The sequence below is a fragment of the Sorex araneus genome, chromosome 9, assembly GCF_027595985.1.
Source record: "Sorex araneus isolate mSorAra2 chromosome 9, mSorAra2.pri, whole genome shotgun sequence".
In the NCBI taxonomy this organism is placed as follows: Eukaryota; Metazoa; Chordata; class Mammalia; order Eulipotyphla; family Soricidae; genus Sorex; species Sorex araneus.
In genome coordinates, this window is record NC_073310.1 from 16,869,292 (window position 1) to 16,884,924 (window position 15,633).

The window sequence follows — 15,633 nt, forward strand, 5'->3', positions numbered from 1 at the left end:
GGGAGGCTGCAGCGTGTGTCCGCGTTTCACTGGACGCCCTAGACCCGGGGGTGGCTTGTGAGCGAGGACGTCCTTCTCCTAGAGGACATCAGAGGTGGATGTTCAGACCTCCCGGGTAGGAACCCCAGTTTTCATCCTGCTGTGTAGACAGGCAGTCTCTCTAGCGTGGGGCTCAGTTGAAAGGGGGCACAGAGCCACTGAGCATGGGCTCGGCACCGGGCCAGGGGGAGGACAGCTGCTTATAGGGGCGCAGAGCCAGAAACAGCAGATGGCACTGACCTTGCGGAGGTCAAGATAGGGAGGAATGAGAGCTCCAGGAGAAACTTTGTGGGGCTCCCTGGACTATCCAGGAAGGCTTCCTGAAGGAGGTGGCTGGGAAGTAGCCGTGGCGATAAGGATTGGGGGACTGTGTATGGGGAGTGGGGAGGGGAAGGGGGAATCTTCCCAAGTGCTGATTCCCAAACTCAGACTCCCGAGTGGAGCTGGGGTGTGGTCCAGGGGCTTGTGGAAGGGTGGGGCTAGGGCTGAGTGGGTCACACACCAGGTCACAGAGCAAGCAAGCCCCAAGGTCCGGTTCTGTGTGGGGAGGGACCCTTCGGGCCAGACACCAGAGGGGCGTGAAGTCAGGAACTGCCTCTCTGGTTCTCTTCCCTGTGTGTCACGGGGGCCTGTGGTCACCTGTTGTCACCATCTGGCTTGATTCTGAGCGTGCCAGATTTTAACACTTGGTTGTTGAACATTTTTTTGTTTGGTTTTGGGTCACACCCAGCCGTGCTCAGGGCTTCCTCCTGACTGTGCTTAGGGGTCACTCCTGGCAGGTTTTGGGGGACCCTGTGGGGTGCTGGAGATCAAACCCAGGTTGGCCACGTGCAAGAAAGCGCCCTGCCCGCTGTCCTGTCTCTCCAGCCCTCCCATGAGACATTATTCGGGGCCCGAGCACATGCGTCCATTGGGGCTGATGTAAGCAAGATCTGTTCATTATGTGTTGGTGACAGTGATGCCATGAAATATGGTATTTCTGCTCATTTTCAAGAATTTGGGGGCTAGAGCTGGAGCCCTACAGGGATGAGCTCGTGCTGTGCAGGTGGGAGGCCCGGGTTCCTTCCCTAGTACCATGTTACTACCATCGGTAGCCGAGCACTGAGCTGGGGAGCCCCTGAGCACCACCAGGTATCTGCCCCACCCCCCAAAAAATAGAAAATGGGGAGAGAGAATAATTTTTTTGAATCCAGAATTCAGAGCTAACGTATTTGGGCCTATTCAACAGTTTTATTATTTCTTTATTTTTTTTTTTTTTGGCGGGACCACACCCAGCTGTGCTCAGGGCTTACTCCTGACTCTGTGCTCAGGGATCGCTCCTGGCAGGCTCTGAGAACCATGGGGGGTGCCGGGGATGAAACCCAGATCAGCTGTATGTAAGGCAAACACCTTACCCACTGTGCTCTCTCCAGCACTCAAAATTCTTTTCTTTTTTCTTTTTTTCTTTTTGGGCCACACCCAGGGATGCTCAGGGCTTACTCCTGGCTCTGCACTCAGGAATTCCTCCTGGCGGTGCTTGGGGGACCCTATGGGATGCCGGGGATTGAACCCCAGTTCGCACCCTACCCTCTGTACTATCACTCCGGCCAAAACTTTTTTTTTCTTTTCTTTTTTTAACCTCCCGATTGCTTTGAGCCCCAAAGGTCCATGCTGCTAGCCAGGCATGTCGCACTCCCTTCTCTCGTCCCCTGCCCTGGGGCTCCTGGTGGACGAGTCCCCAACTGTCACAGACCAGTGACAGGGACCCCTCACCCTTCACAAGGTCTCCCATCATTTTGCCTTTTATTGACCTTCCGTGCTCTCAGCATTGAGCCAGTGACCCGTGAGCTACTCACCTGGGCTCAGGAGACTGCGGAGGGGCACTTCTGGCCCCGCACCAGCCGCCCCGTTCCCTGCCCCCTGGGGGTGCTGTTCCAGCCAGGAGCTAGGGGATGCCTCCAGGACGTGACATGCGAAGGGTGAAGGGACAGCAGATGGGGCCGGAGCTGTAGTACAGGGGGTCGGGCGCTTGCTTGGCACACAGCCAGTCTGGGCTTGGTCCCAGATTCCCAGAGGGAGCCTGACCAGGACTGAGCCCTGAGCCCTGAGCACAGCAGAGTGTGACCCAAACCACACCCCACCCAATTAGCTTTTATTTTTGCTTTTGGGTCACACCCGGCGGTGTTCAGGAATACTCCTGGCTCTGCACTCAGAGATCACTCCTGGCGGTGCTTGGGGGACCCTGTGGGTGAAGTGCCTCTTCCATTATCCACGTCTGTGTCTGAGCAGGGGCGGGGAACAATTTTTTTTTTTTTGGGTTTTTGGGTCACACCTGGCGATGCACAGTGGTTACTCCTGGCTCTGCACTCAGGAATTACTCCTGGCAGTGCTCAGGCGACCATATGGGATGCTGGGATTTGAACCCGGGTCGGCCGCGTGCAAGGCAAACGCCCTACCTGCTATGCTATCACTCTAGCCCCAGGGCGGGGAACAATTTAGAGCTGCTCAGTGCCTCACTTTCCCCGCCAGCAAAAGTGGATGTGATGCTAGCACCCCGTCTATAGAAGCTAAGGCGTTCAGAGGTCAGGACCACAGCTTGGGGCAGCTCACTTGCTGGCTTCCATGGGTTCGATCCCTGGCACAGTGAAACCAAAAACAAAATAGACTAATGAAACGTTTACATGAGATGCTTCAAATGTGCCAGGTCCGGAGCTGAGCTAGGAAAGCGTTGGGCTCTGAGCCTGGCTCATTGAGACATCGTGCGCGCGCGCACACACACACACACACACACACACACACACACACACACAGAGCCTCATCTCCTGTCCAGTCCAGGGCTCATTGAGACATCACACACACACACACACACACACATACACACACACAGAGCCTCATCTCCTGTCCAGTCCAGGCTCATTGAGACATCACACACACACACACACACACACACACACACACACACACACACACACACACACGGAGCCTCATCAGTCCAGGCTCATTGAGACATCACACACACACACACACACACACACACACACACACATACACACAGAGCCTCATCTCCTGTCCAGTCCAGGCTCATTGAGACATCACACACACACACACACACACGCACACACACACGGAGCCTCATCAGTCCAGGCTCATTGAGACATCACACACACACACACACACACACACACACACGGAGCCTCATCAGTCCAGGCTCATTGAGACATCACACACACACACACACACACACACACACACACACGGAGCCTCATCTCCTGTCCAGTCTGCCCCAGGGCCAGCCCCGGGGAGGATGTGCGGGGAACCAGCTCCAGCGAAGGCCGCATGGCGGGGCCCAGTGGGCTCTGGCAGCCTCTCGGCTGGGGCCTGGCCAGAGGAGCCCGTCTGGTTTGAGTTCCTGGCGCCTCTCGCTCCTGCACCAGCCCACAGCCCGACTCCAGGCTGCCAGCCCCGAGCCTTATTTGGGTCTGGCCTCCCCTCAGATGACACTTCCTGGCCTTAAAAGGCCGACCTGGGGGGGGGTGTACCCCAGGGGGCACTTGCCACTGCTGGCTCCGCGGCCCCTCCAGTTGTGTCCCCCACCCGCAGCTTGGCCCGCTCGTCCCGCCATCTGTGCAGAAACCCAGGCCCCCCGAGTCAGCACAGCCTGCCCTGGCGGGGACGGCGGTGGGACTCCCTCCTGCCACGAGAACCATCGCAGCTGCCCTGTGGTTTCCATTTAAAACCAGCGCTGGGGGCTGGGGTGGGGGGAGCCAGGCGGAGCGGCTCGGGCTCAGTCCCTGGCACCGCACACATGTCACTTGGGCCAGCAGGGAGCTGGGCTGGGACCCACCCCGCCCCTCTTAGCTCCGACCTTCGTTTTGGCTGTGGGGGATCAAACCCAAGGCCTCACACATGCTTCTCCCCCGAACCACACCCCCATGCCCTCACTCTGAGCAGTTTTCCTTTGGATTTTATTCTTGGTTTTGGTTTTTAAGCCCTGAGCCGCCTGCGCGATGCTCAGGGCTTAACTCCTGGCTCTGAGCTCAAGGATCTCCTGGTGGTCTGGCGGGGGGACGGGGCGGGGGGAGGGGGTACATATGAAGTGATGGAACTGAACCCAGGTCAGCCACATTCGAGGCCAGCGCCCTACCTGCTGTTCTCTCTGGGGCCACCCCATCCTCGGGCCAGCTGCCTCCCAGCCCCCTACAGGTTCCTGCTGTGATTCTGCCTCCCCCCAGCCTCCCCCCACTGTCCCTCAGTTGCAGGCTCCGCGGGCTTTGTGGGCCCTGGGTGGCCAGTAAGCAGCACGCGGCGGATGGCACTGCGACCCCCCAGCTTCTCAGGTCGGTCCTGGGGTGATGATTTGGGCCTTTCTGGGCTGTGGGGGTTTGGGGGGGGCTGAAGCCCACGATGGGGGTTGGGATAGTGCCCTGCGCCCTCCCCGTGGGAAGCCTGGCGTGGGCCCAGCACCCCAGGCCCGTACACCCGCCTCCCCGCCAGACTCTTGCAGGGCAGCCCCAGACACCCCGTTTTCCTTGCTGGTGGAAACTGATTTTCTCCAGTAGCGGAGGCCGCGTGCCAGGTGCCTGCCATCATCAGCTCCTTTGAACCTCGGGCCGGGCCCCCCCAGCCCAGGAAGGCCTCATTGTCCCGTTCTAAAGAGGAGGAAGCTGACGGTTGGTCAGAGGAGACGCGGCCTCGGAGCCAGGAAGGGCCAGAGCGGGGGCTCAGCCCGGGCCGGGGCGAGGTTATGTCCCCCTGAGCTCAGGGTCCTCAGTGTGCCCCGGCGGGGGGACCCCTGTCCTGTCCTGGCCATAGCGTTCGGGTCCGTACCCTGCACTGGACCTGACACCCAAAGCCAGAGGGTCCCCAGGCAGACAATGATCAGCCCGCAGTGCTCAAGACGTAACTGGCGTCACTGCAGAGGCCAGTGTTGGGCGGGCAGTGGGTGGGAGAAGACGAGGGCCACCCCCGACAGGAAGGCCATGGGCCCCGGCACCCCTCGTGCCTGGCAGAGGGTTCAGGAGTGGGGACCCTGCTTGGGGCCCTGGGGCCTAAGGGAGACCCCCCGCAATACACGTTGTCAGGCTGCAGCCCAGAGCCCCTGCCCCAGCTGGCTTCCCCGTGGTCGGGCGCCCCCTAGCGCCCCAGTCTAGAGCCCTCCCCGGCCTCCTCCTCACAGGCTGCCTCAACTGCAGTAAAGTGGCCGAGCTGAGCGAGCGGCTGAAGGAGCTGGAGGCCAAGGTGGGTGAACAACTGCCCTCCCCCGGCCCCTCTCCCTGCACCCCTGCCCTCCCCCGGCCCCCTCTCCTGGCACCCCTGCCTCCCCCGCCCCCTCTCCCTACACCCCTGACCTTCCCTGGCCCCCTCTCCCTGCACCCCTGCCCTTCCCCGGCCCCTCTCCCTGCACCCCTGCCCTCCCTCAGCCCCCTCTCCCTGCACCCCTGCCCTCCCTCGGCCCCCTCTCCCTGCACCCCTGCCCTCCCCCGGCTGTGTATCAAGCTCTCACCCCTCCTACTTCCCATCTGGCATTTTTGACCTTGGGCCCCAGCCCTTCCCAGGAAAACCTGCCCCCTCCTTACTCTTCCTCTAGGAGCCCCCATGCTGGTGATGGCCCCCACCAGAGCGCGTGGCTAGGCCCCCACTGGCCTGTCTCCCACACCCTCCGCCCCCTCCTCTGGAGACGCATCCATAGGTCAGAGCATCTAAGTGGCACCGCCCCAGTTCCAGCCCCGGGTCCCCAAGGAGACTCAGCTTGGCTCAGACACGTTTGCCTTGTTTTGACGCCACACCCACTGGTGCTCAGGGGCCGCTCCCAGCTTGGTGCTCGAGGGTCTCTCCCAAGGGCCCTTGAGAAGAAGCCACGTGCTCTGGGGCCTTGGCCCGCTGCGCCCCTCACTCCCGTCCGAATCCCCTGAGAAGCTGCCAGCCGCGTGTCCTGATGCGTGTCCTCCACGGAGGCCCTGTCTGCCACCGGCTGGACTCCAGCCCGGCCCTCAGCCTGACTTCTTCCTCCACAGGTGGCCGTGCTGACTACCCCAGAGCAGCCAGCAACCCCCACCCCACCTGTCCCCGAGGACCCTGCCCCGCTCTGGGGCTCCCCAGCTGCCCAGGGCAGCCCCGGGGATGGCGGCCCCCGAGGTGAGTGCCAGCATCTGGGCAGTAGGTCCCGGGCCCAGCCCCCCAGCTCTCAGTGGGCCTGCAGAGGGTCCCCAGAAGAGAATGTGGGGCTCCCCCTGATCCCGAGAGACAGTGGGTGCCAACTGGGGGGCGGGGCCAGGGCAAGAGGGACCGCAGAGCTGATGGATTTCTTCCCCCAGATCGAGTTGGCATCCGGGGGCTTCCTGGTCCCACTGGCCCCAAGGGCGACATGGGCAGCCGGGGGCCCATGGGCATGCGAGGCCCACCAGGTGAGTGTCCCACTCCCCTTCCACCCAGCCCACGCCTGGGAGAGTCCGGCTCCACCTGCAGCCGGGGGTCCCCCACCAGTGTGCTCCCCAGGAGACCCTGAGTTCCTCGGGGAGGCCGGTCCTGGCCCTGCTGGTGTTCCTGGACAAGACCCCGGGTTCTTAGGGGGATGCTGATGGTTTGGACGCCCCAGGGAAGGAAGCGGGGTTGGGGTTGGGGGCGTCAGGAAGGCTGATCTAGCCGGTGAGGCCAAGCCGAGGGGCAACGGCAGGAAGGACTGACTCAAGCAGAGTCCAGAGTGATAGGACGACAGGGAGGGCGTTTGCCTTGCGCACAGTCAAACCAGGTTCTATCTGCAGCACCCAATACGGACCCCCTGAGCACCGTCAGGAGTGGTCCCTGGGCACAGAACTAGGAGAATCCCTGAGTACTGTCAGATGGGGCTCACCCTCCCCACCCCCAAATAAAGAAAAATTGGGAGAGAACTTTCTAGAAATTGGTGTCTGCTGGTACTGTTTTTGTTGTCGTGTTCAGGGGATTTGGGGCAGGGATGTCAGAGGGCCACACGGGGCCTCCCTGACTCCTCTGCACGTCCCTGATTCCATTGCAGGTCCCCAGGGCCCCCCTGGACGCCCTGGCCAGGCTGGCGCTGTGGGCACCCCCGGAGAGAGGGGACCTCCAGGCCCACCTGGGCCTTCTGGGCCCCCAGGGCCGCCAGCTCCTGTTGGACCCCCCTATTCCCAGATCCAGCACGGTGAGCCCCCTGGGGTCCCCACAGGCAGAGGCGGGGTGTGGGGTGAGGCCGACATCACTGCCCCCAGTCCCCGCTCCTGTCCTTCAGGCCCTATCTCAGCCCGGCCCTGGTGGCGGGCACGTGTCTCCCTCCCGCCAGAGATGAGGGGTGAGGAGAGCAGGGCAGGGAGGGGAGGCTGCAGAGTGAGACGAGGTCGGGGGGCGGCGTGACACCGACCGTCTCCAGAGCCTCATCTCAGCCAGTGGCTTCAGCCCCTTCCCCCCAAGCTTGGAGCTGGCCCAGAGCCAGCCCTGGAAGCTCCTAGAAGATCCAGGCCCTGGGCTGGAGCGATAGCACAGAGGGTAGGGCGTTTGCCCTGCACTCAGCCGGCCCGGGTTCAATCCCCGGCATCCCATAGGGTCCCCCGAGCACCGCCAGGAGTAGCCCCAGAGCATCTCTGGGTATGACCCACCCCCTCCAAAAAAAGGCCAAGAAGACCGAGGCCCTGCGTGGGAGGCTGGCCCACCCTGGCCCCCAGCACCCCTCGGGAGCTGCGTCCTGGTGGGTGTCCTCAGCTCGTGCGCCTCTCCCGTGTGAGGTCAGAGACAGCGCCAGCTCCCGACGCCACAGGGCCACGGAGCACTGAAGTCTGGCTCAGGGCCGAGGGCCGGCCGTGGTCACGCTTCTGCACCATCCAGTCTGGCCCTGGTGGGCCAGGCTCGGCCAGGGAGAGGCTTGTTGGGACTCCCCCGCTAGACGGGGGCAAGGTTAGTGCCCCGGTCCCGTCTTGCCAGAAGCCTTGGCGCAGGCGCCCCGTGGCCCCAGCCTCGCTGTCCACAGCGCCACGGGAGGTCGCCACCCCCCCCCCCCCCCGTGAAGCTGCCCCCTGCCCCACCCAACTCCTTTATGCCTTTTCTCCCTCTCAGGAGACCCACTACTGTCCAACAGCTTCACGGAGACCAGCAGCCACTGGCCCCAAGGACCCTCTGGGCCCCCAGGTCCCCCAGGGCCTGTGGGTAAGTTGAGTCTCAACCTGGGTAAGCCGTGCCAGAGGGCCCAGGCCTGAGGCTGTTGGATGGAAGTTGAAGGTGGGCTTCTTGCCTGGGTCTGAGAACTCTTTCTTTCAGGCCCCCCCGGACCTCCTGGGCCTGTGGGCCTCCCTGGCAGTCCTGGCCACGTGGTGAGTCGGGAGCTCTCACCCACTCCCCCCTGCCCCACCACCCACCGGCCCTGCCGCACACTCACATGCCGAGAATTCTAGCCGAACAGAAATCTGCTTCTGTGGAAGTGTTGTCCACGTAAGGCCCAGAAAGGTGACGATGGTCCCCGTGGGCCCTGACTAGCAGTGACAGCAGCCGGGGACCGGTGGGGACCTTCTGACTCCAGGCCCCAGCCCTCTAGCTGTGTGTGGACTTTGGGTCCGTGGTCCGGAGAGGGGTGGAGGCCAAGCCCAGCACCCCCGAGTCCCTGCCCACACCTTCCCGTCCCAGCCCGAGACTAAGCCTGTCTTGTTGCTTAGGGACCCCCAGGCCCCACTGGACCTAAGGGAATCTCTGGCCACCCAGGAGAGAAGGGCGAGAAAGTGAGTATCGAGGCGCCCCCTGGTGGGAGGTTCTGGGAAGGTCCTGGAGCCCCAGGTCCGACCAGCTTCCTCCCATACAGGGGCTTCCAGGAGAGCCGGGTCCCCAAGGATCCACGGGGCAGCGGGTAAGTGCCGCCACCACCTTGCAGCCCCCCTCCACGACCGCCCAGCCGCCCAGCAGACAGCACAGCCTCAGCACCCTGCGCCAACCCCTGGTCCCAGTTTCTCTCTCTGGGTCTCTCTGGGTCTCCGACCCTGCATTTCATTCTTTCTCTTCAGCTGTGGTGTTGGTTATGGTTACTAGTTTGTTTGTCTATTTTTCCAAGGGGGGGGGATTTTTTCTGTTTTGTTTTGGGCCACACCCAGTGACTTTCAGGGCTGACTCCTACCTCTGCCCTCGTGCGGGCTCGGGGGACCCTATGGGATGCCGGGGATCCAACCTGGGGTGGCCACATGCAAGGCAAGTGCCCTCCCGGCTGTACTGCCCCGCAGGCTCTCTCAGACTACAGCTTGGCCAACGTTTGCTTCATGTCACTAGGGAAGTGGAGAGGGATGCTAACTCCCTGGCAGTGCGTGGAGGTCCAGGGGACACTCCCGGGGACGCTTAGCTCATTGGAGTGACCCGATGGTTCAGTGCGTGGGGGCCAGGAGGTCAACAGGCAGCAGCGTCCGGGGGAGCCTGCAGTGCTCCCTGAGAGCCTTCCACAGACAGGGCGCGCCCCTGCCCCTTCGCACCCTCTCCCTGCCTCTCGGACCAGATGGGGTGCTGGGGATTGAATCCAGTTTGGGGAACCACGTGGGGCGCGGGGGATTGAACCCGCAGCAAGGCGGCCCACTCATATGGCTCTGGCCTGATTACTTGGGGGATGACAATATGCATCTTTGTTTGCTGGCCGCTTCCTTGAGTTAACATTGTAGCACTTCATTTATGTAATAATGGGACTGTGTCAGTTGCCCCTTCTGTCCTTTCTCCGCTGTTGCTGGGACATATTTAATTTCTGTTAGAAGTTTTAGTCCTCTGACTTTTACAGAAGTTACGACAACAAAGGGAGGGGCTGGGAAGATGGCTCAGAGGGCTGGAGCCAGGCCTCGCTTGGCCTCCCAAACACCTCTGGGTGTAGACCTGGGGAGAACCCCCCAAAAGGAAGCAAAAAAGGAAAGTAGTCTTTTACAAAAATTGGTGCTCTGGTCCTTTCTAATACTCTTCAATCTTCCTCTAACTCCAGCTGTTCATCTGTTCCTTTCAGCCTAAAGAATGACTCTTAGGGGGGCTGGAGTGATAGCACAGCGGGTAGGGTGTTTATCTTGCACGTGGCCGACCCGGGTTCGATTCCCAGCATCCCATATACTCCCCTGAGCACAACCAGAGGTAGTTCCTGAGTGCAGAGCCAGGAGTAACCTCTGTATATCACCAGGTGTGACCCAAAAAGCAAAAGCAAAAAAAAAAAAAAGAAGAAGAAGAATGACTCTTAGGGGCTGGAACAATAGTAGTACAGTGAGTAGAGCCTTGCATGCGGCTGACCCAGGTTCAAACTCCTACACCCCATATGCCCTCCCCCACCCCTGAAGTGATTCCTGAGCGCAGAGTCAGGAGTAAGTCCTGAGCACTACTGGGTATAGCTCAAAAACATTTGAAAAAAAAAAAAGGCTTTTAGGGGCTGGAGAGATGGAGAGAGGGAGGGTGCTTGCCTTGCAATGCTAATGGCCCTGGATTGATCCCTGGCACCACCAGGAGTCACTCCTAAGTACAGAGCCAGGTTTTAGCTCCTGAGAACTGCCAAGTGTGGCGGCACAATCTCTTCCCTCCAAAAAACAAACAAATAAACAGTATTTTTTTTTTTTACTTCTTGGGTGACACCGGCCAATACTCAGGAGTTACTCCTGGCAGAGCTCAGGGGACCATATAGGATGCCAGCTTCATGCAAGGAGAGCACTGTATCTACTTTACTATCACTCTGGCCCCTATTTTTTTAATTTATTTTTTACAGTATGGCTTATTTCTGCATCATTTTCTTCCTGGAGGTGTCTATGTTTACACATGTACACATAAACACATAACGGGGGGGGGTGATAAAGACCCATTTAGTCATTTATCCCAAATAAATTATAAAATCTTTACCCCGGGATAATCAATTAATACGTGAGGGAAAACCTTTCCTTCTAAAATTCTTCCACCTAGTAAGTGAAAACACAATGGTAGGGACTGGAGCAATAGCACAGCGGGTAGCGCATTTGCCTTGCACGCTGCCGAACCCAGGTTCAATTCCCAGCATCCCATAAGGTTCCCCGAGCACCACCAGGAGTAATTCCTGAGTGCATGTGCCAGGAGTAACCCCTGTGCAAACACCAGGTGTGACCCAAAAAGCAATAAATAAATAAATCAATAAATAAAATTAAACTCTTTATCAACTATAGAAGAGGAATGACTATTAAAAAACAAAAACAGAAAAACACAATGGTAAATTATGAAACTATCAACATTTGGCAAAGTCCAGTGAATGAAAGGCTGTGTGTGTGTGTGTGTGTGTGTATGTGTGTGTGTGTGTGTGTGTGTGTGTGTAGGGGATTGAGTCACACCTGGTGATACTCAGGGCTTATTCCTGGCTCTGTGCTCAGGAATCACTCTTGGCAGACATGGGGACCTATGGCATGCTTAGAATTGAACTCACATCAGCCACGTGCAAGGCAAGCACATTTCTACCCTACATATCTACCTTCTAACCTACTTTCCACCCCTCACCCCCTTTATCCCCCTGGCCCTTCTGTGCCTTGTAAGTGACGTTAGAGTTCTTCACTGCCGTGGGTAATGGTCCTGGGACAGTTTCCGCTCCTGTAAGTCATGAGTCACTGTCTGTCTCTGCCGTGTTTCCTGTGACCTCGTTTCTTTAGGGGATCTAAGAGTTGTTTCATCTCGTATGAAGTGGCACCTTTTATTTAGTATGAAGTGGCACCTTCTAAGCTTTTTGTATGCTCCCAACAGAAACCAGAAATATGTTATGTTTTTAAGTAAAATTTGTGGGCATGGGGTGGTGATGATTCGGTGACTGTGTCCTCATCTCCCTGGACCCGCCCCCCTATTCCTGCTCTCTTCACCTCTTCCAGGGCACTGAGGCATAGTCTCCAGCGAGTCAGTGAGGGTCTGTTATATTTAAAAATACAATTTTGGGGGGCTGGAGTGATAGCACAGTGGGTAGGGCGTTTGCCTTGCACATGGCCAATGTGGGTTCGGTGCCCAGCATCCCATATTGTCCCCCGAGCACCACCAGGAGTAATTCCTGAGTGCAGAGCCAGGAGTAACCCCTGTGTATCACTGGGTGTGACCCAAAAATAAAAAAATAAGATAATACAATTTTTTTCCACTGTACTTCCATTTGAATTCTTGCATTGACCAGTTGTCAAGTTGATGATTTTTTTATGTTCAATCTGCTGTTAAACCAATCTAATTACATTTTTTTATTTCAAGTATTATTGCTTTATTTCATTTCTTATTTATTTATCTTGGATTTCCATTAGAATCTTACAGCTCCCATATTCTGAGATGCCCTATGTTACTGCCCACTTATCTTCAATCTTTAACATAATTTTCAGAGATTTCTCAATTACTTTTTAAAAAGAGATTTTGGAACATACCTGGAGATGCCCAGGGGTTACTCAGGGCTCTGCACTCAGGAATCACTCCTGGCAGTGCTCGGGGAACCATATCAGATGCCGGAAATCTAACCCTAGTCGACTGCATGCAAGGGAAACGCCCTCCCCACTGGACTATCACTCAGGCCCCAATCAGAGATTTAATCCTCTGGTTCGGGTACCTGGCTTGGCTCGGGATCTGTTGCTGATTTTCCTCTTTTCTGTGTCTTCACAGGTCTAGTAATTAGGAAGTGGCAGTGTGTGGGGGGGGCAGGGGTCCCCAGCAGTGCCCAGCTGCTCAGGGCTGGATGGCTCAGTGCTGGGTTCTGGGGTGCTGGGACCAGCATCGTACCCTGGCAGTGCTCAGCGGCATCCACAGCTGCACCCAGCAGTCATGTGACATGCGGCACTAGGTTCAAACTCACCTTCCGCCATCCAAGTCTGTGTCCTGACTGTGGAGCTCTCTCCCCTGCTGCTTGTCCAGTGATGTCCACTGTACACTGGACGTGCTGATCACTGGCTGAAGAGAATCTGTTATCTTCCTCTGAAGAATGTGGATCTTGGGGCTGGGGCCATAGTGCAGTGGGGAGAGCGGTTGCTTTGCACATAACTGATCCGGGTTTGATCCCCGGCATCCCATAATGGTCCCCTGAGCACTACCAGAGGTAACTCCTGAGGGCAGAGCCTGGAGTAATCTCTGAGCTTTGCCAGATGGACCCAAAAAGCAAGAAACAAAAACAAACAAACAAACAAAAAGAATATGGATCTTTTCTTTTCTCTTTTCTGTTCTTTGGTTGGTTTTGAGGGGGTGGGAGAGTTTGGGCCACACCCGGCTGTACTCAGGGCTTCCTCCTGGTTCTGCACTCAGGAATCACTCCTGGTGGGACCATATGGGATGTCGGGGATTGAACCGGGGATGGCCACGTGCAAGGCAAACGCCCTACCCATCGGACTCTCATTCCAGCACCTCCCCCTCCCCGGAATGTGGATCTTTTTGTTATTCCTAGCACAGCTAAATTTTCAGTGGATTCTTTTGCCCTCTTGGGGCTCATCAGGAAACATTCATTTGAGGGGCTAGAGTGTTAGTACAGCGGGGAAGGCACTTGCCTTGCGTGTGGCTGATACCCAGCATCCCGCGTGGTTCCCTGAATCCTGCCAGGAGTGAGCCCTGAGCACAGCCGGGTGTGTCCCCCCCCCTCAACAAACAACAAAAAGGAACGTTCATTCTGATGTTGTCCTTTGTTCGTGAGCACATTCCTTAGTCCTGTGATGTGGTTCTTCGTCCTGAATGCGTGGCCTTTCCGGAGTTTCCTTAGAAAGACTTAGGTGTCACCCTGCTTCTGGACCTTCTGTCTCCGGGGTGGGGGGATGGGGAGGTGGGGGCAGGGAGAGGCCATCCCAGAAGTGCCCCCCGCCATCTCACTCTGCCCGCCTTCCACTGGCTAGTCCTCCCCAGGGCAGCCCAAGCACTGTCCATGGATTCAGGGGGAGTATTTGTGCAGATTTTTTGTTTGTTTCTTTTTGGGCCACGCCCGGCAGTGCTCAGGGCTTGCTCCTGGCTCTGTACACAGGGATCAGTCCTGGTGCCAGGGATCGAACCTGGGTCGGCTGCACACCAGGCAAACACCCTCCCTGCTGTCCCCCTCTCTCCGGCCCCTTTTATGCAGATCTGACTCCCACCCTCTGCCCCTCTGCTCCCTGGAATAGTTTCCCCCCATTTCGCCCTCTCTGGCAGCCTCAACGCCAACCCTGACGCCTCAGGTCACCGAGACGAAGTCTCTGCTTGGGCTGAGGGGACCGTGGTGCCTGAGAGAAAAACCCCTGAGGAGAGCTGAGAGCTCGTGCAAGGGTGCAGGCGGCCGGGCCTGTGTCTCACCGCACTGGCACCCCCCCACCACCACATGGCGTCTGAGTGTCACAGAGATGGAGCCCGAGCATCAGCGTGGCCTCTGGCTTGGGGGTCCGAGTCCTTGGGACGGCCCCTGGCTTCCTGGGCACGGCGTGGGAGATGTTCCCCCCTCCCGCCCCACTCCATTGGCCTCCAAAATTGTACTTGAATTTGGTTTGTTTTGGGCGTCACCCCCGTGGGGTTCGGGGCTTGGGGCTTCCGCTTGGTTCTACACTCGGGAATCACTCCTGGTGGCGCTGGGGGACTCTGCGGGGTGCCCGGGATCAAACCCAGCCATGTGCATGGCCAGCGCCCTCCCCTCGGTGCTGTTGCCCCTGCCCGCGTATGGATTTTACTGCGTGTGGGGCCTCATTTCAGAGGGGCCTGTCCTGCTCGGCAGCTCTTCGTCCCTTCCAGTTATTTGTTTGTTGTTTGGTTTTGGTGTGGGGCCACACCTGGGGGCGCTCAAGGCTTATTCCTCGGCCCTGTGCTCAGGGCTGGAGTGATAGCACAGCGGTAGGGCGTTTGCCTTACACGCGGCGGACCCGGGTTTGATTCCTCTGTCCCTCTCGGAGAGCCCGGCAAGCTACCGAGAGTATCTCACCCGCACGGCAGAGCCTGGCAAGCTCCCCGTGGCATATTCGATATGCCAAAAACAGTAACAACAAGTCTCACAATGGAGACAGTACTGGTGCCCACTCGAGCAAATTGATGAGCAGCGGGATGACTGTGACTGTGACTGTGACTGACTGTGCTCAGGGATCACTCCTGATGGGCTCTTGGGACCATATGTGATGCCGGGGATCGAACCAGTTGGCTGCATTTTGAAGCAAGTACTGTCCCTCCGGCCTCCAGGTCTGTTCTATGTTTGCATCGTATCCCACAGGACTCCCATAGAAGCTCCTCTCTCTCTCTCTCTCTCTCTCTCTCTCTCTCTCTCTCTCTCTCTCTTTCTCTCTGTCTGTCTGTCTCTCTCTCCTCTCTGTCTCTCTTTCCTCTCTTTCTCTGTGTATTTCCTCTTTCTGTCTCTCTCTCCTTTTTCTCCCTCTCTCCCCTCTCTCTTTTCTCCCTCTCTCTCTCCCCCCCCAGCTATCCTTGCCCCCCACACCCCACTCCTGGCCTTACCTCACCTCTCTCTCTCTCTCCTTGCAGGGAGAACCTGGCCCCAAAGGAGACGCTGGGGAGAAGAGCCACTGGGTAAGCCGCGGCCCTGGGCACGCAGGAGACCCTCTTCTCACCACCAGGCCCGGGAGGCCCCCCACCCCCACTGTGGGCCAGTCTCCCCACGAGGCACCTCCCGCCTCTCAGCTCCTTCCCCTCACCCATCCCCTCCAGCGACCCCCCACTCTGTCTCTGTCTCATCACGCCTGGGTCTGCCTTCCC

General features: G+C 58.3%; 1 protein-coding gene across 3 annotated transcripts in view; it reads left to right on the forward strand.

Moving 5' to 3' along the window:
- The window catches only part of EMID1 (EMI domain containing 1), a 38,739-nt gene that overhangs the window by 12,734 nt on the left and 10,372 nt on the right, over positions 1-15,633 (forward strand). For 2 of the 3 annotated variants that reach the window (XM_055146999.1, XM_055146998.1), the window contains exons 4-13: positions 4,272-4,355; positions 5,195-5,256; positions 6,033-6,153; positions 6,333-6,422; positions 7,031-7,174; positions 8,080-8,169; positions 8,281-8,333; positions 8,673-8,735; positions 8,816-8,860; positions 15,403-15,447. In XM_055146999.1, the coding sequence (XP_055002974.1) occupies positions 4,272-4,355; positions 5,195-5,256; positions 6,033-6,153; positions 6,333-6,422; positions 7,031-7,174; positions 8,080-8,169; positions 8,281-8,333; positions 8,673-8,735; positions 8,816-8,860; positions 15,403-15,447 (797 nt within the window). The remainder of the gene's footprint in view (positions 1-4,271; positions 4,356-5,194; positions 5,257-6,032; positions 6,154-6,332; positions 6,423-7,030; positions 7,175-8,079; positions 8,170-8,280; positions 8,334-8,672; positions 8,736-8,815; positions 8,861-15,402; positions 15,448-15,633) is intronic. The other variant, XM_055146997.1, reaches the window with a different exon arrangement.